Source organism: Haemorhous mexicanus, chromosome 8 (assembly GCF_027477595.1).
Source record: "Haemorhous mexicanus isolate bHaeMex1 chromosome 8, bHaeMex1.pri, whole genome shotgun sequence".
Classification (NCBI taxonomy): domain Eukaryota; kingdom Metazoa; phylum Chordata; class Aves; order Passeriformes; family Fringillidae; genus Haemorhous; species Haemorhous mexicanus.
Window position 1 is genome coordinate 25,539,261 of NC_082348.1, and position 22,651 is coordinate 25,561,911.

The 22,651-nt window shown below is 38.0% G+C and overlaps 1 protein-coding gene across 1 annotated transcript; it reads left to right on the forward strand.

Moving 5' to 3' along the window:
* The first annotated feature begins 5,678 nt into the window (after window positions 1-5,678).
* ZDBF2 (zinc finger DBF-type containing 2) lies at window positions 5,679-21,295 on the forward strand. Its single transcript, XM_059852304.1, has 8 exons — window positions 5,679-6,153; window positions 7,977-8,083; window positions 8,658-8,709; window positions 9,287-9,338; window positions 9,837-9,942; window positions 10,797-10,924; window positions 13,928-16,737; window positions 17,444-21,295. Exons 1-8 carry the CDS (start codon window positions 5,679-5,681, stop codon window positions 17,524-17,526), a joined length of 3,813 nt encoding a protein of 1,270 aa, XP_059708287.1. The 3' UTR covers window positions 17,527-21,295.
* Window positions 21,296-22,651: the final 1,356 nt, after the last annotated feature.

A 22,651-nucleotide genomic window follows, 5' to 3' on the forward strand; every position in this document is an offset into this window, starting at 1 on the left:
GAAGGGAAGGGAAGGGAAGGGAAGGGAAGGGAAGGGAAGGGAAGGGAAGGGAAGGGAAGGGAAGGGAAGGGAAGGGAAGGGAAGGGAAGGGAAGGGAAGGGAAGGGAAGGGAAGGGAAGGGAAGGGAAGGGAAGGGAAGGGAAGGGAAGGGAAGGGAAGGGAAGGGAAGGGAAGGGAAGGGAAGGGAAGGGAAGGGAAGGGAAGGGAAGGGAAGGGAAGGGAAGGGAAGGGAAGGGAAGGGAAGGGAAGGGAAGGGAAGGGAAGGGAAGGGAAGGGAAGGGAAGGGAAGGGAAGGGAAGGGAAGGGAAGGGAAGGGAAGGGAAGGGAAGGGAAGGGAAGGGAAGGGAAGGGAAGGGAAGGGAAGGGAAGGGAAGGGAAGGGAAGGGAAGGGAAGGGAAGGGAAGGGAAGGGAAGGGAAGGGAAGGGAAGGGAAGGGAAGGGAAGGGAAGGGAAGGGAAGGGAAGGGAAGGGAAGGGTTGGGTTTGTGGGGAAGGGTTTGTGGGGAAGGGTTTGTGGGGAAGGGAACAGCTATTTCTCCATTTCAGGCTGAGACTAGGCAAAGGGAAATTACACTAATTGTATGAACCTTGGGTGCAAACCAGAAACTGAACTCCAATTACTTCAGTATTATAAAAACAGACAATCTAACAACGTAGAATAGATCAGAAAAAGAGAGAGGCTAAGCTCTGATCCACAGTAATAGTATGTGAAATGCTGAAGAAACACAAATCAAATGAAAGGCTTTTTGTTTAAAAGCTCTTTTTCTCCCTTTTAAATTTTTTCTATGAAAACCTCTGTGTTTTCAAATTATAAGAGAAAGAGACTTTTTTTCAAAGGCTAATGTTTTTGCATACCAGCATTCTTAGCCTAAAATTAAGTTTTGTCCTTGGGAAAAAACCCCAGGATTCTCTTGTTTAACTTTTTGCTTGCTTCCTGAATAGGATAAAGAAAACTTTCTTTAAATTATTCCCATGGTAAAGCAAAGTAGAGAGTCCACTTTTTCTCAGATGTAAGAGAATATCTTATGTGGTTTATTGCAGGAACATTAAAAAAGTTTTACATTATTTAGAACAGCCAGAGCAGAGAAAAATAGCACTTACTTAACTTCCTTGGGAATACATTTTGACCCCACCTTAAACTGCAAAACATCCAGTGACTCAACATAATAATATATATTTGGAACTCCTCAACTCCTAAAGACTGCACTACAGACAAGGAAGCTGCAGAAGCATTTTACATTCCAGATTACCTTAAATTCATATCCATCTATTAAAAATCAGAAAGAAATCAAATCAAAAATCAGTTCCATTAAAATGGATGTATATAAGCATTTAATTCAGAATATTACAAGAGGCAAAAGCTGGTTTGAAACTTCTGGGAGCTTGAAAATTCTTGATAAACAGAATTAATAACCTTCCAAGCAGCTTTGAGAAAATTATCTCTTTGTATCAGAAAGACATTACTGCCTTTTGGAGTAATGGGAATTAATAGTTACTTATGCAAAAATGCCTGTGACAAAATGTGAGGTAGGCTATAAGGGAGTATTAGTCATCTACTATACTTATTTAATATATTTCAAGACACTCACATTGGTATTTGATTTAAAAAGCCACATTGATTTGTTACCTTATCTGTTAATAAAATGGATGGTTTAAAACAGGCTAAAGCAAACATTGTGCTATGCAGACCAGATTAATTCAGTCCTGAGGATAAGTGTATTTCCACCATGTTATCTGACTGTGGTTAACACAAGAACCTCCTGGTGTTTCTGCTCTCTTCAGAGCTGAAGGCTCTCAGGTTGCAGAGTCCCCTTCAGCAAGGAGGAAATGGAGTCATTTTATGGCTTTCCATTACAACTTCCAGCACATACATGTCAGAAATTATCATATTTTTCCAAGTAATTTGGTAATCAACAAAAATACTTGAGAAAACCTTACAATTCTCAAGGGTCAATCTGACTACATCAATCAGAGCATTTTAAAATTGGTGTTATATTTGGAAGTAAATATGAAACAATGGAAAAACAGAATCGAGACATTCTAAGGAACAGTTGTTTTTGAAGTTATAAAAAAACTCCGTGCACAACATGAAGGTCAAAGAATATCCTGCAATTCATGAGCAGGCATGTACAGCCAACTCCAAGCCTAATTACTGACCTAGACCCTTCCTTTATGTCACTACCCTAAAAAATCAGGCAGAGTTATTCTGGAGAGATTAAATGACTGATCATTATGTGAAAACAGAAATTACTGTAACAGTAAACTATTCAGCATTTCATGATGAAAATGTGTTCTCTGAAAACAGAATCCTCTTTAGCAAACAAACTTCCAACTGCTGATTTATTTTCTTTGCATTTTCTTTTAGAACAGAACACCCTAAAAACAAGATAATTTAAGCTGATGGAGAGATTCAAAACCACTGCAGCAAAGCTAAGGCATGAATTTGAAATCTAATGTAAGATGATTAGAAGCCCATCATACAGAAACTTTCTGAAAGCCCTGGACTTGGATACATTTCGTAGCCAGACTGTTTAAAGCAATCCTTTCAGAGTTGTCTCCTCAGCTGTTCCTTCTGGATGACCTGCCAGCAAATGAACAGCAACAGCAGACCTAACAGCAGTAATAAAACCCTCTGGGATCAGTGCATCCCAGAATTTTTCTCAGCACTATTATAGTAAAAATCTCTATATTCTGTACATGTATACAGAAGTAAAATATAGAGAGCAATTTTAGTGGAAAAAAGTGCATAGAACCCACAGATAGACAAGGCAAGCCTGTGAAAGCAGCAGCATGGCTTCCAAATAGCAATTTAAAATTGACTAGAGAAGGATTTTCTTGTAATAAGATACTGGAAAAAGAGTCAAACTGTTTTGCATTGCAAGTCACCTTTTAAAAATTTAAGACCTGATTACACAAAAGTAAAATAATATTTTTAGGAGAAAATGATCCGCCCATGCATTTCAAAAATGATTTTTTAAAGCTGTCTTTTAAAGCTTCTAAATGATATATCAAATTTTTTTCTTGGTCACTATCCAATTATGTTTCAATTATTACACAACTGTCAAGCTTTGTGGTGGATTAAACAATTAATAAAAAGAAAAAATTGGTTTTGGTTTTCATTTCATTTCAGTGCCATACCCAAGTAATTAAAAGACCATTATTATTTTTTTAAACATATGTTTTTCATTCAAAAATGAGAAAAATACTTATAGTAGAGAAGAATCAATGTGTAATAGTAATCTGTCAATCCCAGCTGTTTGAGAAAAGCAGAGCAAAGAAAACAAGAAGTTCTGTTTTGTGAAGAGATTATCCTTACCTTTTACACTTGTGAGGAATTATTTTCTTTTACTTTGGAAAACTTTATTAAATATCACAGAATTCATAATAAATGGGAAAACTAGAATGCTATAGAGGACCAGATAATTGTTCCATAAGTCTCATACCTGATATCAGCCAGTGGCCAACATCAGATTTTTCAGAGATAGACCACAATTACTTTTTAGGAATTAAAGGTTTTAATACAGTGCCAGGCACTAAGGAACTGTAAAGTTGGAAAGATACTTCCTCCCCAAGGTTACTCAGAATGAAAAGTTCTCTAAAATCTACACACATAGTCACACTGCCTTGTTATAATCCAGGCTAAAACCAGCAACCCATCACTGGGAACATTTGGCAAAAGTAACCTCTGCATGGCTCAAGCCCCAGACCTTCAACCGTCCGTCAGTCAACACTTAGCTCAGATCCCTTGAAGAACTTTACCAAAACAACCATTTAAGATAAATTATGCTTATAACATCAGAATGCATCAAGTACATATGCAACAAACTAAAAACCTAGCCAAGAATTTCCTGCCAGCCACTTTTACCAAGCTTGATTTTCTTTCATCACATTCTCTCTTTTCCAATCTGAACCCAGCTGTTGGAAGCAATTTGACACTCTTCAGGAAAGAGACTGTCTTTGATAATTTGTCTTAATGATTTCATTGGTACAACTTTGACTTACATTTGGATAACAGAAGTGAAAACTACAACAAAGTAAAAGTAGAAAGCAATGCAATGAAAGGTATGGGGCAGTTTTTAAAATCTGAATACATGAGTAAAGACACTAGCAGAGAGAAAAAAAATCTGATGCTTACATTGCTTACATCAAGAGAAAGTATCATTTTTTAAGGGGAAGGGAAGTTTGTCAGCCCTACTCAATGTTCATGCTCATATGTGAGTAGTTCCTGAGATGGGAAGAGGAGACTGAAAGACAGCAATCTCTCTCAATGCCTTACATGAATTTGAATCAAGGTGAAACCTCTAGCTCATAAATACAGAAAGAATTGAAAGCTAAAAAACACTTGGCAACACAAGACTAAATTCTGCTATCTTTCCATGACAGTCCAAGAGATAGAATGTTACACTCTATCTTGCAAAAATATTCAGGAATATTCTGAGGACATGTTGTATGGCATTATAAGACAGACTGCATAGATTTCTCAGAGCTAAAAAGGGCTTCTGTTTCACATGAGCCATTCTGGAAAAGAAACTCCAGTGCCTCAGCTATGTAACCAAGCTTCCTTTGTTTCAATAAGCGATGGAGCTTGCAGAGCCACAGTAACTCACTAATCCTGCCATAAACCACCATAAAAGTAAACTATTTCAGCCTAAGATAACGTGTCTATATATGTGTTTGCCACATGTTTAAACAATGAAGCTCTGCTGACATGCAATAATTTGGGCACGTGCCTGAGCCTTCCATGCGTGCAAATGCTCTCAGCTGAAAGTTCCAGTTTTCCCAAATTGTGTATCATACTAGGCAACTCAGTATCATCAGACAATTTTTGTTTTGTAATAAATATTTATTTTTCAGCAAGATATATTCATAGGCATACATATATCAAAAGAATCCAACAGCAACTAAATTCAGCCTTCCTAAAGAGAGGCCTTCTACTCTTCTGTCATGTGAAATTTGTATTGAATTACTTGCTCAGCGTGGGTGGACATTTCTAAGCCATGGTTTCATAATCACATAGCCACACAGCAGCTCCTTTTTACAGCAACCTCTTTAAATTTTCTGTATTGCAGTGCATTCAGGACTGTTTTCCCTCCATTGAACAATCCAAGCCTGTATCTGCACCTGTCTTCACACATAAGGCCGTTGTGCTGACTTTGTGTCTGCCTGGATTACTTAAAACACCCTGCGGTTTCAGCATAGAGAAATATGCAATGGCTGGTTTCCCACAGGAGATGAGATAAACGTTCAAAACCCTAAAAATGAAAAAAAGAGAACTTGAGGTAAGGTCACATTCTTAAGCCCACTTAGAAGCAAAGCAGCTCTAGCACTACCTCTGGTAAAGTCAGACTTTAACGTTCTGAAAAAACCTACTTGAACAACCCACACGGCGCAAAACAAGCTACTTTTAACGGCCGAAAATAAAATAAAATAAGGTAACGCTTTGGCTCACTTTCAAGTACATGAAATAGTGTGTTTTGAAGGAGAACATGACTAGTACAGTTGTTGAAATGAAACTTAGCTAAGAGGTTACTTTTCCGTAACCAAAAGCACCCTGCCGGGGCTGACAAAAGACGCCACCCCGAGGAGCTCTGGAGCAGTTTTGCAGCCCGGGCTGCAGGAAGCGACGCTCCGGGGCTCCGTGCGAGCCGCGCTGAGCCGGCTCCCCACAGCCCGGCCCGCATGGCGGGTGCGCGCCGGGACCCCGGGCGGGCGGAGCGCGGCGCTGAGGGAAGGAGGCGCCCGAGCCGGGCGGGGAGCAGCGGCCCGGGAACCGCAGCTCCCGCCATTCCCTTCGCGGGGCGCGGCCCGCCGACCCGGAGCAGGAAGCAGAGGATGGCGTCCCTTGACCCCAGGGCGGCACTGAAGAGAGAGCGGGGAGTGATGGAGGTGAGCCGGCGCCGGCAGCGGGGAAGCGGGAGCGGGCGGACGAGAGCGCGGCCGCCTCAGCGTCCCCTCAGCGCCCGGCCGCGGGTGGCGGCTCCCGGCGGGGCGGGGCGGGCGGAGCTCCCGCGGGCACGGCCGGCCCTGCTCCCTCGGCTGCCGGCCGGTCCTGCGGCTCCGCCCCGGGCGGCGGGGCCCCGCGGGAGACGGGGCGAGGCGGGGCGGGCACCGCGGGCTCGGAGCAGCCGGGACGGGAGCGGAGCCGCGCCTTGCGGTGAGGCCACGGGGCAGAGGCCGCTGCTGAGAGGAGCTGCCGCCTCCGTGTTGTGGTAGCGCTGTGGGAAGGCACTTGCCTGTGCCTCTGTGTAGGGGAGGGACTCGTTCTCCCCCTGCCTGCCCTGCACAGCTGCTCTCAGGTGAAGGGGTGGCAGAGGTGTTTATGAGGTGCATTTCGAAGAGCAGTTTTTATTGCCTTTTTGCCGTTTTTATTTTACTTGTTGCGGTGCAAGAGTGACACTGTCTGGAGTGTCACTCTTGACGCTGTGGAGAGTTTATCTGGTGCCCTTGACACCCAGATACTATCAGAATGCAACACTGATTTTTTTGTTTTTCTTTTAAATTATTTTTTTAAATTTCAATGTGTTTCATACCTTTTGGTTGTATTGTTAAATATGATTGAAGATTTTCATTCTCTACCTGCTGTACACAGAGTAGTTCAATGAAGCCAAAACGAAGCATTGGTTTTAGAGACATCTGCTAAAATAGCTTTATTAGAGTTTTGCAAAACCAAATATTTCTGTATGTAACTGGTTGTTTATACATTTGTTACAATTTAAAGGATTTTTTTGGTTGTAAAACATTTAAGCTTTATCTTGAACAGATAGTATTTATTTACTCTTAATCCAACAGTTTAAGATCGTGCCCACTGTAAATATCTTAACTAAGGCAGAATTATGCAGTCTTTCCTTGGACATCTGAAAAATCCTTTGTGGGTTTTTTAAAAAAGTAAGGATCTCAGGCAACCCAGATTTTGGCAACATAAATAAGGCATCTACGAAGCAGATTTCCTTAGTTTTATTAGCTTGTGGGTTAAGCTTGACTTCAGTTGGTAAGCAAGCTGTATATCCTGTACACTAGTGGTTTTTCAAAACACTGATATAAAGAGAATAGGTTTTCCTCTAAGACAGCAGATTTTCCTCCATCCTCCAACATACTGCAGTCCTTAGCATCTTTGAGATGGAACTAAACGTTGGTGTGTCGAGGTGCTTTAATCTCCTTTTGGGGCAGTGGATGGGGATGAATGGTTGTGGTGTCCCCTGCTGGCTGTGGAGCCGTCTGACCACCTCACCGTGGGGTTGTCTCCTCTGTGGTTGCTACACTTGTCACACTTTCAGCTTTATCGTAAGATTGTATATGTACAGTAACACTTAAAATAACAGGAAATTGACTTCAAGCAGGTAGAACAAGTGATTTTACATAGAGCATCACTCATGAGGGATAGTTTTCTGTGGTTTTCCTTCACTTTCTTTCAGATCCTGGCAGTGGATAGGAAATAGAACAGGATGACTGAGATGAGCTGATCTGTCAAAAAAGCTTTTCTCAGCTGCCAGATGAAAAGGTTTATAGGAACAGCTGGGGTTTTGTGTTTATTTTGTTTTTTAATATTATTACATAAATTGCAACACGTTGGGAAGTAGAAGGAGTTTGGTGTTTTGGTGGATTGTGTTGTTTTGGGGGGTGAGGGGCTGTTTAAAGTTGAGCTATTAAAATATTCCTTCTGACCATAACTGCTGTAACAGCTGAAGTATTTTATCATGAGCAGTGCATAGTCTCAGAAAGGACAACAATGTTTAGTACACGGGGCCCATGAGGAGGAAAGAAGAAAAAGCTATTCCAGAAGGAATGGTTAACACTTATATAGGAAAGACTGTCAAAATTACTTCCATATTAAAAAAAATGTGCTGCAGACTTCAAAAAGATTTATCCATTTGTTCAACTGTTTGCAGAATGGTACAGAAAAATTTACATGCCTTAGGGCATGGAAAACATGCATTATTAATGCTATTTTAAAAGGCTCTTTAACTTCCATGTTGCCAGATGGGATGAGAGAAGTGTCCTGCACTGCAAATGGCCTCCTGTTTGACATTTATTGCTTGCTAGTCTGGAGTCAGCTTTGGTGGATGAGGAAGGTTGGTGACTCTAAGGTAGGTACTAGAAAGCTGATTTAATGTTTACATTCCATAGCATAAAAGGCCTGTGTGACACCTGGAAGTCCTTTGTGTTTGGACACCCTAAAGCACGTAACTGCTTGTCGCTGCAGTCATATTTTTATTAAAAATTGTGAGATTCAAAATTGATTTGCTGATCTTTTGAGTAATAAGGCTTATTTTTCCAGCCTAGATAATTACTTTGTGTAGTACAGGTCTCATATGTGTTTTATTACATATATCTTGTCTTAATTGTTAAGGCAACTTAGGAAATTAAGTAATTAAATTAATTTGACAAGGTTACTGCTTAATAACCTAACAGAGTGTGTGCTCTGCTCATAGGTATAGTATTTGATTTCATTAATTAAAAGTTAGCCCCTTCTATCAAAGCTAAAACGTACTGCTAAATGTAATATTAGGGTAACCTAGTAAAGCAGAAGTTTCTGATTAGAATGCAGTTTCATTTAAATCAGGTATTGGTCTATGGCTGAAACAGTTTAGAGCTTTTAAAGAAGCTTTAGGATACAGTGAGTATGAGGATGGACTGACTTCAAGAATTTTTTACTTACAGATGTTTGAGAGACTCAAACGATCTGATGAAGCTTCTGCTTCTTCAGCACAAGGTAAGAAGCTGAAAAAGTTCAAAGTAGTTTTTGTTGCAGTTACATTTAAAAATGTAATAACTAGCAATAGAAGTATTAATTTGTCTTGTAGTTCAGTTGCTTACTTTGATTTCTTAAATTTCATTATGGAACTTAGATGGAAGGAGTGACTTCTGAATCATCCACAAATTTTCCATGAAGGTGTAATTTTCTTGTCCTGTTGTAAGCTGTATGAGACACTTTACATTTTATCTCAGTAATCATGGATGTTGCAGTACCAATGTAGATTGCCTAGTCTTGAACCCAGGCAAATCAGTAGAAAAACTCACCTCAGCTATGAAAGAGTAAAGCTTATTTTATTAAGTTGTTGGATGAACTTTGCTGACAAAAGGGTCTCTTCGTGCTTTTTTAAACTTAGTAAACCATTTACCTTCCTTTAAAATAGTAGTTTTGACAAATGTTAGAGAAATGCAATGTTAGAGAAGTAGCTAGGTGCAGGTAAAACTCTTCATCTCCTTGATACTCTGTTGGTTTTTGTGTTTTGTACATGTGTGTTTGGTTGGTTTATTTCTCGGTTGTTGTTTTTGTTGTTCTGTAGGAATCCAAAGACATGGTGTTGAGGGCTCTCCACGACAGGACAGCAGTAGCAGGTAAGTTAGGTGATGATCTAACTGGCATCCAGCTTACTGCTTACCAAAGATGGGAAGAATCTGCTTTTCAGCCTTGTCTGTGACCTTGTGTAATGGATGACAGTGACACAAAATGGATTAGGTGTATGATTGGAGGTCCTTTGTATCTTACACCCATGCACTGGTGAAAGCCGTTGTTCTTTTATTTCAAAATACTAACAAAAGAAAAATGAAAAGATGACTCTGCCTTTTTCTTTAGAGGCAATTATTTTCAGATTTCAGCTAACTGTGCCTTCAAGCTGTTATCCTTTGTTCTGCATTTAAGAAAAAAGTTTTTTAGTGAAATTTGCTTGAGAATACTTTAAAATACGTAGTCTCACCATTACAGTTCTAAAATGGAAATATTTATCTTGCAAGTTTTTCCCATCTGTGTAGTAAGATAGATATTTAGAATTTTGATGCTAAGGACATGGATTAAACAACCCAACATGTCTTGACAAAATTACCTGCTGCTTTCAGTTTACACAGAAGAGGACAAGAACATCCTCGGCCTGGAGCATCCACTGTGCAAAATAGACAAGGATACTGCAACTGTTGCCACGTACACTACAGTAATCTGGAACAGGTGAGACAGCTTCTGCATAATTTGGCAGCAGATAGCAAGGAGTGCCTAAGGCTTTATCAACTCGTAAATATCACTTTCTACACCAAACAACCAATACTGAGTGAAAAATGAGCAGTTTGTGAATTGCATGATGTGTGCCCTGAGGAAGATCCCTTGCTTATTTGTTACCTGTTGTAAAAGATGGCGATGGAGTGGCACAGCTGGTGCAGTCTGCTTTTCTGAAGTGCCACACAGCTCTGCATTGCATCCATTATGGTTTTCTCTGTGTCTTTAATCTTGAGATCTCTATATGTTTTAAAGTATTAGGGTTTTAGTAATATGGTAAATATCAAGGCTGGAGACGTTTGATCAACCATTTTCAGTTCTTTTGTCAGTTTCCTGTGTTATAGACTTTTTAAATTAGAAAGTAGAAGCCTATTTAATCTTCTACACTTAAGAAAATTCTTGTTAATTTGAGTGAATGATAGGATGTTTGCTCATATGAAGTTCAATAATTTTATAAGTAATTTATAGATTGATTTATAATATTTGTTGTGGTTAAGAGACTTGTGAGCAGCTGTGAGATTTGTGAGATTATTTTTACTAGTTGTAAGAGATTAGTCAGCAGCTACCAGAACCACTAATTTAAGTTCCAACTCAGAAAGATGCTTCAATACATTCTAGTATTATTTGAGACTGCCTAAACATACTTAAATCTTCTTTTACTATTTAAAAATCTTAATTGAGATTGTTTTCTTTTAATTTAAATATTTTCATAGCAATGGTGTAATGTTTAACTTGGGAAGGAATTTTTAGGAATAGGCCTGTGTGTTAGCAGTAGTACTAGACTAATCATCTGCTGCATCTTTCCCCAGCACATTTTCAGCTCCCAGCACAGACATTTTACAACATACTGTAGGAATCGTACCGGTGCCAGTAGCTTGATGGAGCGTTTCCTTCAGGATGTTTTGCAGCATCATCCCCACAGATACCATGACAGCAGGTATAATACAGAAGGCTTTTTATTTTAATATGTGTTAGTGGAATGCATGTGTTATGAATTCCTGTATTTGTTCTACTGCTGAGCAGTAAATTTGGCTCATCTGAGGTGAAACTTGCTCAATGGAGACAATTGCTGTTTATTTGAAGACAAAACTTCACAAGTTATGGATTTGAAACAGCACCACTAATAGCTTTTAAATGTGAAGACCTGGAAAAGGAGGAATATATAGGTCAGCAGAATGGCAGACTGTACAATCTCACATGCATTTACAAATTCTTAAAATTTGAGCATTAGATGTTTTATTCCAAATATTTTAATTCTGGGCCTTACATGCCATGTATATATATATATATATATATATTTACATGTTTATTTTTTCATTATCCTTGCCATTCGCCTGTTCAATTAATACTTGAATCACATTAATTGGCCAGTTCATTAATGCTCAAATTTTGAAAAGTGTTCTCTTTATTTATCATGTGCATGTTTCAAGAGTGATAAGAGGATCAGTGTGTTAAATTTTTCTCTATAGTTGAAGGAAAATCAATTAAACCTCATTTGTAATGTTTTAAAAGGCAGACAAAAATCCCAGTTTGATCCCAGTAGAGTACAGTGTTTCTGAATATGCAACTCTGCTATATGTCTTGACAAACAAGCAGAAGGGTGTTTTGTCTGAAAGCACTCATTGGTATTATCAGGGATGTGCCAGAGCTAGCTAACATGCATGTCTATGCCAGACTAGTCCAGGACATGATTTACACATCACTACAAGTAAATAAATTGTCCTTCCATCTTAAATAAATAGATTTTATCGCACTATCAAGAATGTTCAGCATTTTTTGCTGTGGAGAAAATATAGGATTCACTTTAAGACAGGCTTCTCTGGAGGTGTCACTAATACAAGTTTGTTGCTTTGGTGAATGAAACCTACTAACAAGGAAAAACAATCTACCCAGGTTCCTCTAACTTGTTGGTAGAAGGAATAGAGTGAGAAAAATAATATACAAAATCTAGATTATGTTGGAGGAAGAAGGGGGAACAGTAATCCCAAATCTAGACAGAGTTTGTAGGAAGAAAATCAAAGATGGAAAAGAAAGCATGAATAGATTTATGCTGTGATCCTGCTCTGAAAAGAAAGTCATGGTCTTAACTGACACTTGAGGTAAGATTTTGATTCTCTTCTTTCTCATGTTAAAACACTTGGATTTATATACAGTTTCACACAGTTCTTTAAATACCTGTTTTTACTGTTTAGCTGAATTCATACAAGGGATCTTTATGTGCAATTTTAAAAGATTATGGAAATATTTGTAAGACTTGATTTGTTTTACAGAACCAGTATACCTAGTAGTTATGTGGAAAAAGGAAAAATTCATCAGAGCTTTGCCTTATACTGAATTTCAAAGGATATTGTTGTTCTCCCCCAGTAAAAAAACAAAACAAAACCAAACACCCACAAACCATCAAATCATTCCTTCCTCCAAACACTTGGTATGTAAGTTTTTTACCTAAGGAAATAGTATTGAGCATTTTAAAAAGTAAATCTTCATTTTACTTTAAGGGGGTAATTTGTAGCAAAACTGTCAAAAGTTCCTAATGATATAAAACTGTTGTTCTGTTCTCTTCCCCCAGGAACATTTGCTTAAAAGTCATTTTTGAGAAGTGCCTGTAGGCTGTTAACTGAGCTAGAGACCTAGGAGTTTGCTATAGTTTCTCCATATGAAAATCTATTTATTTTTATATTCAGTCATTCAGCAAGGTCCAGATGCCAGGATGCAAAGATGTTTCACACAAAGATGGAAGAACCCTGAAGTCAGGAAGTTAAAAGATTAATTCTGTTGCATCTGGCATTCCCTTTAGGTCCTATTTCAGAGCTTAGGTGACCAAGAATTTATGCAAGGGCAATGCAGCATTTCAGATGATAGGCATTGTTTGATCATCTGATGTATTTGATTACTTTGCATTCATGTAGTAATAGTTCTTTTTTAATGTTTCATTTATATGAGATTTCTCTTGCTTACTCAGTCCTATATCCCTTAGCAGTATGTCGTCTTAGTTATATAACCAAGGAAATTACTGTACTATAAAATTTGTTTACAATACTAATGTTAGCTGATGTCTGCCATGTATTAAAGTAAGCATCCATTGGGGTCTCACAAGATGGTTATACTTTTTGAGTGAAACACAATATTCTCTTGTTCAGTTATATTTACATATTTTAAAAATTGTTTTCATTGCATTTGCCTGGCTGCTACACATGAAAGCCTTGTGGGTTCCTGTGTTGCATAGGAAAAATAGTCCTTCTCTGTCAGCTGTGTTAATTCTGGAAGACACAAACCCTTGTGTTTGAGGCAGTCTTAAAGACAGAACTGCCAGTTACAGAATATATAAAAATCTGTTGTCACAGCAAGGCTGAACAATCCTAACTTGGCTTCTTGCAGGAGTGAGTCAGAAGCTGTGGTATGTCTGAGAAACAGTAAACATGGAATTCCTTGGCCACATGTGCAGCGTTCCTATCAGGCAGCCATAATTTGTAGGGAAAAGGGCATTTATACTCAACAATGGTTTTATACTGTGTCCTATTATTATGTTCCGTTTCTCTACAAAAGCTCAATTTTAAGTAATGATAGTATGACCAGTGAAATCACATCTTTATAGGCTTACCACTTCAAACAAAGGAAATATCTTTGCTCTGCTGTATTTATAAAATTACAATAATCTATGCTTGGCCATTCTTAATTGATGATTGCATAAAGAGGGTGCTAGACTAATGCCCAAATTGTTATCTTGAGCTTTGTGGAGCATTTTCCCCTCCATAATTAAAAAAAAATTAATATCTCTGAGATAGAAAGAAGAACAGAAATAGTAATTTCAGTTTGTTCATTAGAAGTGGTGCAGTCTAGGTAATGACTCTTAAAAAAACCCTACACTGCTGTTTTTTGAAAAATTTTAAGCATATTTACAGTATTTATTTAAGCTGTTTTTTTCTCCTCTCTCCTTTAGACCAACCTATGATGACATGCCATTCCCCGTCACTCTGGAGGCTCCTAGGATTTCTTGCCTGTCCTCAGAAGAGCTGCAGAAAAAGAGGAATAGTGAGAAACAGGAGATTTCCAGCAAAGACCAGGAGTCCATTCGTGAAATAGGCTCTTCTGCTCCGTGCCTGTCTCGTGAGGGCACAAAGAAAACTTCTGTTACACAAGCAGGTTTTCAAAAACTTCAAAGAGGCCAGGAACGTGCTCCAGGAATATCCCAGCAGTCTGTTGGCATTTGTAGCGATAAGAAATGGGTAAATATGAAACATGCTCGAATTGCAGATCATAGCCATGGAGGTCAGTCTACAGCTGTGAGCTCTGTACCTCAGCAGTTTTCTCTCAGTCCTACAAGCCACAGTTCCTCTGTTAATCCTAAAACAGGAAAAAATGTTAGGGATTTGGCAGCATCAAATCTGTTTCTGCGTAGAGGATGTGATGAAAGAGCAGTGGAGGTCTGCAGTAGGGATGTGTTATTGAACCCACGCTTGAATCCTGCTCCAGCACTGGCTCACCCAAAATGCCCTTCAGTTTCTCATCAGAATCCCACACGCAGCCACAGCAATTCTTCCTTTGTTACCTCAGGTCAGTCTCTCTCAAAGCGAGATAGTTTACGAACTCAGGATGAAACTTTGGTGTCTGATCTCCATCTCAGGGATACTGTGGGTATCAGCAGCTCCCTAGATCTTGGGACATCCCCACAGCTAGCAAGATGCAAAAACATGAAGACAAACAGAGGTGATGAAAGTTCAGTGGATGAAACTATTGAAGATGTAATTGTGAAATACTGCCATGAAACTACATCTGAAGAAATTTATTTCAAAAAAGAGAATAATCCCAGTGTACCTTTTTCATCACTTCTGGACCATACCAATTTAGAGGGCTCTGAAATGAGTTTTGACTGTGATGCACCAGTACAGGTAGGAACAGATTTACCCAAGGCAGCTATAAAAGATATAGAATTCCTGAAAGAGGTCCAAGTATGTTTGCAAGATAAGGACTATGGAACACAGCTCTCTTCTGTTTTAAAAACTGAGTCATTAGAGAAAATAGAAGCAGTGAAAAAGGATGTCGTAGTTCATACCGAAGAACCAGTTCTTCCAGCCCTGCCTCACGTGCCTCCTTCTTTTGTGGGAAAAACTTGGTCTCAAATAATGTATGAAGATGATATAAAAATTGAAGAACTTGTGCGTGATTTCAGGGAAGGTCGTTTTCGCTGCTACTTTAACAGTGAATCCTCAGCCAATTGTGCAGGGAAGAGAATGAAGAAAAAAAAGCAGAAGGATGAAAAAAGGATCAATATTATTGAGGGTAATAGAACAGAAAGTGCACCAGTTAAAGCACTGCCAGAATTTAATGATGCTTTAAGTGTTGGCTCTGATTTTGATAACCCGTCTTTAGCCTCAGATACACTATGCAACCCACAAATTGTAAAAATGCCTAGGAAAAGGACATGGCGCCTGGCTTCAAGGTGTCAGGTGGTTAAAGTCAGCCATGGCACCCAAACAAGTCTACTGAACTACCCTGTAGCAAAAAGGAAAATGTCTAGAAGGGAATCTGATCCAGCTGATCAGAAAGCAAGCATTGCGCTGCTGGAGAATGAAAAAACTCCAAACATGAAAACTAGACTATGTGCCCTTAAACTTCCAGAGTCCTACAGCAAGATCATGAGTCCTGTACAGCCCAAGACAGTGGTGTATGTACTCTCGTGCCCAGAGGTAAAACAGTGCAAAGGTAAACCTCTAGATACTCCCAAAATGAGGAAGAATCATCATTCCACAGATAGCAAGGACTCTGTAAGATATAAATACAAACAGTGTTCTCTCAAGTATTATGACCCACTGACAAATCGAATTCTGAAAACTCCTCCTAAGAGTACAGTTGGAGAAAAGGCCAAAAAGCCCTCTCATGTTCGACAGCTTTTCAGAAGTCTCAGCTTTGATGCAAACGTGAAGAAACTAGCTGATACACAGAGAGAAGGCACGCCATCAAAGTCACTCAATTGGTCAGACTTCTGTAGTTCTTCTTCAGCATCTTTCCTGCCTGATCGAGATAAAGGCAATGATGCAGCTTCAAGTCAAAAGGCAGATGGACCATCTGTTGCCACAGAAAAACCAGATTGTCTTGTATCTGAGAACTCTTTTAAACACCTAATCATTTCACCTTTGAACTCTGTGATAGAAGGAGATTATAGATTAATTCCATTTAATAGAATTACCAAAACTCCTCTGACCTCCATCAGGAGTGAGTGGTCAGAGAGGGAGACTCCAAAAGCAATATGGAAGAGAAAAGAAGGCACTAACAAAGAACCAGCTTTTCCCAGAAAGGCTGCAGGATCTAACTCTGTCAGATGTACTCTTGCTAGGAGAGGAAACAGAGTGACCACAGGCAAACAAACGTCCAGAACTAAAAAACAGCAGAAAGAGGGGATGAGAAGACAACTTCAGCCTTGTGCCCAGAAATCTGCTTTCTCCATCCACAGGTGCCAGACAAGGAAAACTACAGTGGGAAAGCACCCTAAGAAAGAAAAGCCTGATGCTAAAAAATTAAAGGTGAGGAGGAAACCAAAAAGGGCCTTTCTGAACTCAACAGTTGTAACAGGGATTCCTGAAAAAAGGCAGAAAGTCACATCAGAATCTTTTCCCAAGAAACCAGAGCAAGCTTCCTCCAAAGTCGGGAGCTGGGAAGTAAGTGGAGATCGGGGTCATCCTGGCACTGTGAGCCGGCGCTCTAGGAGAACCTCTGCTGTACCATTACTTCGAAACTGCCTTGTTCTACCAGGTGAGAGCTAGCTACCAAAAGAACTTTTTTTTTTCTTTTTTTTTTTTTTTATAGCCAGCACCTGGAAGAAGGAAGGAGGAAAAAAAGAGGCCATAGAGAAGTGAAGTGCTAGAGCTCCAGAAAGCGCAAAGCCAGTCTAATGTGAAATAAATAAAACTGTAAACTCAGCTCTTGTTCCTGGAATATGGGGACACAATGTATTGCACTGTTCTACTGTGTAAAGCTGCAGAAGTTGTGGATTTGATTTAAAAGCACTTATAATCATATTTACTAGTCTTCACTGTCCATCAGCAAAATGACCTTGAATGGTATCATATTGTTATTATGGTATTATCAGTGCGTAACAGTGCACTATAATAAGGTAATTTAGAAGCTGTGTTAATTAATTGTGCCTATTTAAATTTTTTCACGTAATTCTAAAGTGCAGAAGATGACTCACTTGCTATGCTAGAAATATAACGAAGATACATCAGTCAGGGCTGAAATCTGTGTATGTATTTTGTGTTTGTATATATGTGCACCTTCTTCAACACATAATATATACTTGCCTGTGGAATGGCATTAAAATTAATACAGTATGATACAATTCAGATCAATTCAGTGCTTTCTTGAAATGAAATATAATTTTACACATTTTTGTATTGACTTTTTTGTTCCTGAAATCATGTCCAAAGCTTTTTTTTTATTTTTTTTTTTGGACTGAAAGTCACTGTGGGCTCTCATCAAGCAATAATGGACCATGCTGGTAAGGAAATATGTCTCCTTAGGGGACTGTTCAAATGGTGGTAGCTGAAGCTAAAAGAAATATAGGGTTATGTTTGGGGGCTTTTTTGTTTGTTTCTAAAACCTTGTTTGATTAAGTTTGTAGGTGAATTTCACATTCCTTAGTGAGGGGGATGGAAAAGTTGTAATGCAAACAAATAGCAGCAAGTTGTTTCAGAATGTCAGGCTTCAGTTTGGGGTTCTATGCTTTCCTGGCTTTATTTGGTGTAGTGTTGGTTAAATTTTTATGGACTAGAGTTCAAACTTCCTTCCTGAATTTTCAGTAAAATATTTATAAACCTAACACAGCATCCATTTAAATGTATTAGAGTTCAAATATTTGGTTAAAAAACCTGGTTGAATAAAAATTATATTCCATAGAGATTCAAGTTTGGCCCCTGGTATTCCATCTACTATGGTTTTATGGCAAAAATAGCCCCAAACCCATGGTGATTTAGCTTAGTTTTCTTTCTTTTTTTAATAGTTGTTATGATGACAGTTTATTTGATGTGGTTAGGAGACATAAAGCCAGTCTCACAGATGTTTCTGTGCTTTAAAACTTAAGATTAATGGTTCATTTACAGTAAATTAAGCACACAGTTAAACATCATCATAATCCAGGCTTCGGTTTTCAAATCTTGAATTTGATATATTATATAATCTATTTGGCCTTGAAGGTCTTCATAAATTCTCCAGTGATACAATACATTTTTCAGAACACAAGAAAAACATGGAAAAGAGCAGACTTTGCCCTCTCTGGCATTGAACATATCTGTGCATTTTCCCCCCAGAAAACAAAACTGTTCTTGATTCTTCATTCACTTCTTTCTGAAGTGTAAAGGGTCACAGATTTGGGCTGAGATAAAGGTGGACTTGGAAATGGTTTATTTTAATATGCAGTATCTGAAGGAAATATAAAAGCTGTCATCATAAATCACATGTTCAGAGAATATTTTGAGGATGTTTTTAATGTATGTGCATATTTCCTAAGATAAATAAAAGATGTGCATGTGTCAGCTGGAAAGTAAGTTCCTTTACAAGTCAAATATGATCTGACAGATTTTTTTATTTGTTTTGTTTTAATTTATTTTATTTTTTATATAAAAGTTGATTTCTTTGGATGAATTTTCCTATGGTTGTCAGTAGACACAGAATCTTATGACTGTATTGCAAGTCACTGGAAAATGAAGGGCTGTAATATAAATTTTTATAGCCCTCAACTAATTGTGCCTGTATAATTTAATATTTTGTCTAATATAAAACTGATGTTTTTAAAGCAAAGTTTTAAAGGAATGGTTTTTATAGAGAGGCTAATTTTTAGATAAAGCAAAAGAAGATTTTTAAATAAATTTGTTTTAAAGCAAAGCTTTAACTATAGATAAGTCCCATTCTAACATATTTTTATGATACAAGAATGTTTTCCTATTTAACTTCTTCCATCTTACTTTTCACAGTATTTCACACGTGAAGAGCATGAATTATTTTGTGTGTGAATAAGTTTTAATGTACATTGTACTTAAAGAACACTAGTGTGTAATTGTTTAGAGTCAAAATACTGTTCTCCATACTCATTCATTGTACATTTGTATTATTCCAGTGCACAACTTTTCCTTGAAATCTTGAGTAATAAAGATGTGTTGAGGACTATAAAATTACTAATATTTTTAGACTGTAATTTCTTTTGTTTTTGGTAATAGACCCTCTTATCAGGGTGGGATTTTTAGAAGAAAAACGTTGTATTTAAATAAGAGTGTAAGTAGCTATATATTTTTCTTAAAAAAAAGAAAAAAAATGAAAAAAAGTATGTAAGAATTTATTGGAAGAATAAGACTTGAGGTACAAGTCTGGAAACATTTATGTGGTTCATATTGTCAAACTAAGGTTTACTGTAGGCTTGGATATTAATCTGTGCCTCACTTCTGAATATTCAGAACCCTCTTCTGTGCATGCTCAATGACCACTAGGAAAAAGAGGAAAGACTGATATGAGAAGTAAAAGCAGAAGCTGCTTTGGAATGAGAATTATGAACATATTTGCAAAACAAAATATTGCAAAGATCCTCAGTATCGTGTGCAAGAAGGAGAAGATTCTGGGGTCTTGAGAAATAGGCAGGTACTTTCCTGTTAGATAAGTAATGGAGTTTCTGCCATTATGGGATAGAACATTGTTTCATTAGCAGCATGGCTGGTACTTCAAAGCTTTGTTGTGAAGTCTACGGCAATGGCAACTTGAGAACTGAAATACTTTCTCTCCAAAATTGGTGGGTGGGTTGGTTGGTTTTGGGTGATATTTCTTGTTTCTATTTTTCTTTGTGTTTTTTTCCCTTTTGTATTTTTTTTTTTTTTTTGGTAGGGGGTTGCAATCTGGGTTCTTTTGATGTTAGTGGACAAAGAGGCAAAGGGGTTTTGTCAGTATGTTTGCATGTCTTAACATAGAGAAGCAAGAAAAAAAGCTGGAGTAGAGAAGAGTAAAGTCATGCTTTTTGAATTAAATTGGCAGCAGTTAGAACCAGTATCTTCCTTAATAGAAGAGAAAAGTGTTACCATTTCTTCAGTACATCTGCAATTTTGACCTGTAAGTTTGTTGTTTTTATTACACATTCATAATTTTTAAAAAGTCTCTCCCCACATAAAGTACTCATTCAGCCTTTCAAAACAGTCTTATTCTAAGCAGATAGATTTAGATTTTTATTATTCATCAGGCTTGTGAACCATGAGTGTGACTCCATCGTATTGTGCCAGGTGCTAACCAAACATAAAATAGCAATCCCCCAAAACTTCAGATATATAACACTTGCACCTCGCAGTTCTTCAGTTAATTTTCTGATAGGATTTTTTGCTCTCTTGTTCTTTCTGACAGGTTTGTATCCAATGTTCTGGTAATTCTGTTATGAAAGTACCTCTCTCTGGGACTCAGATAAATGAGGTTATTTCTGTTTATAATGAGCCTATGGGTTCATCTGAAATTGTGTTTTAAGTTTCATGCTGAGTTTGTGCCCAAATGAGAATGTGTTTTGTGGTTTTCATGTTGTTGCTATTGATAATGTATTTTGCAATAATTTTGCTTGATGTTGTAATTTTTTACCTGTTTCTCTATCTCGTTTTTCTGTGGTTGTTTGACACAATGTGGTTTTGTAAGGATACAGCGATACTACAGACTGGTTTGGTGGTGTTGCTGGATGTTCTTTCTCTGTATCTTCTGCTCATTTTATTTCAGATTTGTTGTTTCCATTGTTCTTCCCAGTCACGTATTTGGATTTCTTTTTTTATGTTGTAAGAGCTAAATTTCAGGGCAGTATGTTCTGTTTGGAAGTAAATCAGTGACAGGTGACAGAAGAGGATGTTGTCCCAGTCTGAAGTGCAGAGGGCAGGTTGGCACAGGTGCTCCTGTGCTTGGGAGTCTGTTTTACGTCACTGAATAGTGGGAAACAGGAGTGGGATGATGATTCTTTATTCCTTTGCCAGTCTTCCTTTCTTCTTACTTTGGGGTCACTCTGCCTGAGAACAAAGTAATCTGAACTCATACTGGAAATAAGTAACTTTTGGTGTTTTGGGGACAGATAGGAAAAGTAAAATGTATCTCTTTCACTAATGTAACTAAAATCACTGAATTTTTGCCTTTAATGTTTTACCTGCTGAATTACAGCATTCCTGATAATATTTTTCAGAAAAATTTGTAATAGCATAGTTCTGAGCATGCCCAGAAGCAAAGGTTTTGTTCCTTGTTTGTTTTGCACTTATAAATTCATTCATTCCTTCAGCAGAACAAATCTTGTTTTAATAAAATAAAGACTGAATATGTGCTTTTGGAGTTTTTTTATTCTTGAAGTGGAGTTCACCTTGAAGCTATTTGCTATAATTTGTTGTGGAAAGAACACAACAGAATGCTATGGAATAAGCACTACTATGAAGGCAGACAGTCATAGTTTAAACAACTGTTCACAATGGTGTGATATCTTGACTCAGTGAAGCCAAGATTCATCCTATTCTCTGCCAGCTGAAGCAATGACACCCTAGGATGGCATGGAAAAGATGACAGATACATTTAAAATGTCTAACTTCATTTTGGCAGCATGAAACCAAGAAGCCCCAACCACATGGCAAGCCAGATGCCTGCAGAACTTACTCATTAAGAGTTTTTTGAGAATGTGCACTTACTATATGAGGGTAGGGGCTGGAAATATTATAGTCTTAAGCAGCTTTCTACTTTATGCAAAACAGTTTGGCATCTGTAGTCATAGACCAAATTACTGCAGGCAGAACCCGCTTCAAAACTGTGCAACAATACTTTAAGAGTATGGTAAACAGATTACTGGAATGCCTTGAACAGTATAATACCTTGTTCTATAAATTTGGTAGTCATTTGATGTTTGTAGCAGTGCCTGTTTAAGCCAGTGTGATTTTTTTACAGGAACAACACACAGAGATGTGTCAGATCAGTAAATGGCTGAGAAGCAGAGGCCTGTGGTTTCCTGAGGCTTTAGTAAGTCATAAAATTTCAGGACACAGTTTTCAGTCCATACTTGAAAGTATCCATGTATTATGTAGTTGGCTGAATAAAGTTAATACTGTGCTATCAAATAGTGATTAACTAAAGAAATAATTGTTCAGCCATCTAAACATGGAGTTACAAGCATGATGCTCTAACCAAAGTTTAAGTCAGGTGGTCGCTCTTTCATGGGAAATTAAAGCAGTTAACAATATGCCTATAGGGGGTAGAAGGGAGATCTAGTCCAAATTGGTGTGTTTGAGAGTTATGATGGAATTAATAGCACAGTTTTAGTTGGCTTGGGATTCACTGGAGTAATTAGTGTTATAATTATTGTGTTTTGATGGTTCTGGAACTCATAATTATTTCTTGGAGTGCAGAAGCATTTTTCATGAAACGTATGAACACATCATTATGTTTGTGATTTAACAGTTTCAGCATTTCTAAACTTAGGTTCTTTTTTGTCAGTGTTCTACCCTTAAGGAAAACTGAAAAACAGCTTTTCCCAAATACTGGGATTCATAAACAGGTTTTTCAGCATCACACATCCTCAAATATAATTGTATTTTAATGTTTTAAAGCTGGTCAGCTTCTCATATTTGCTGTGTCATACTGCATTAATGTTGGCACTGGTGCATCTGAAAATGTTGGTTATAGCTTAGTG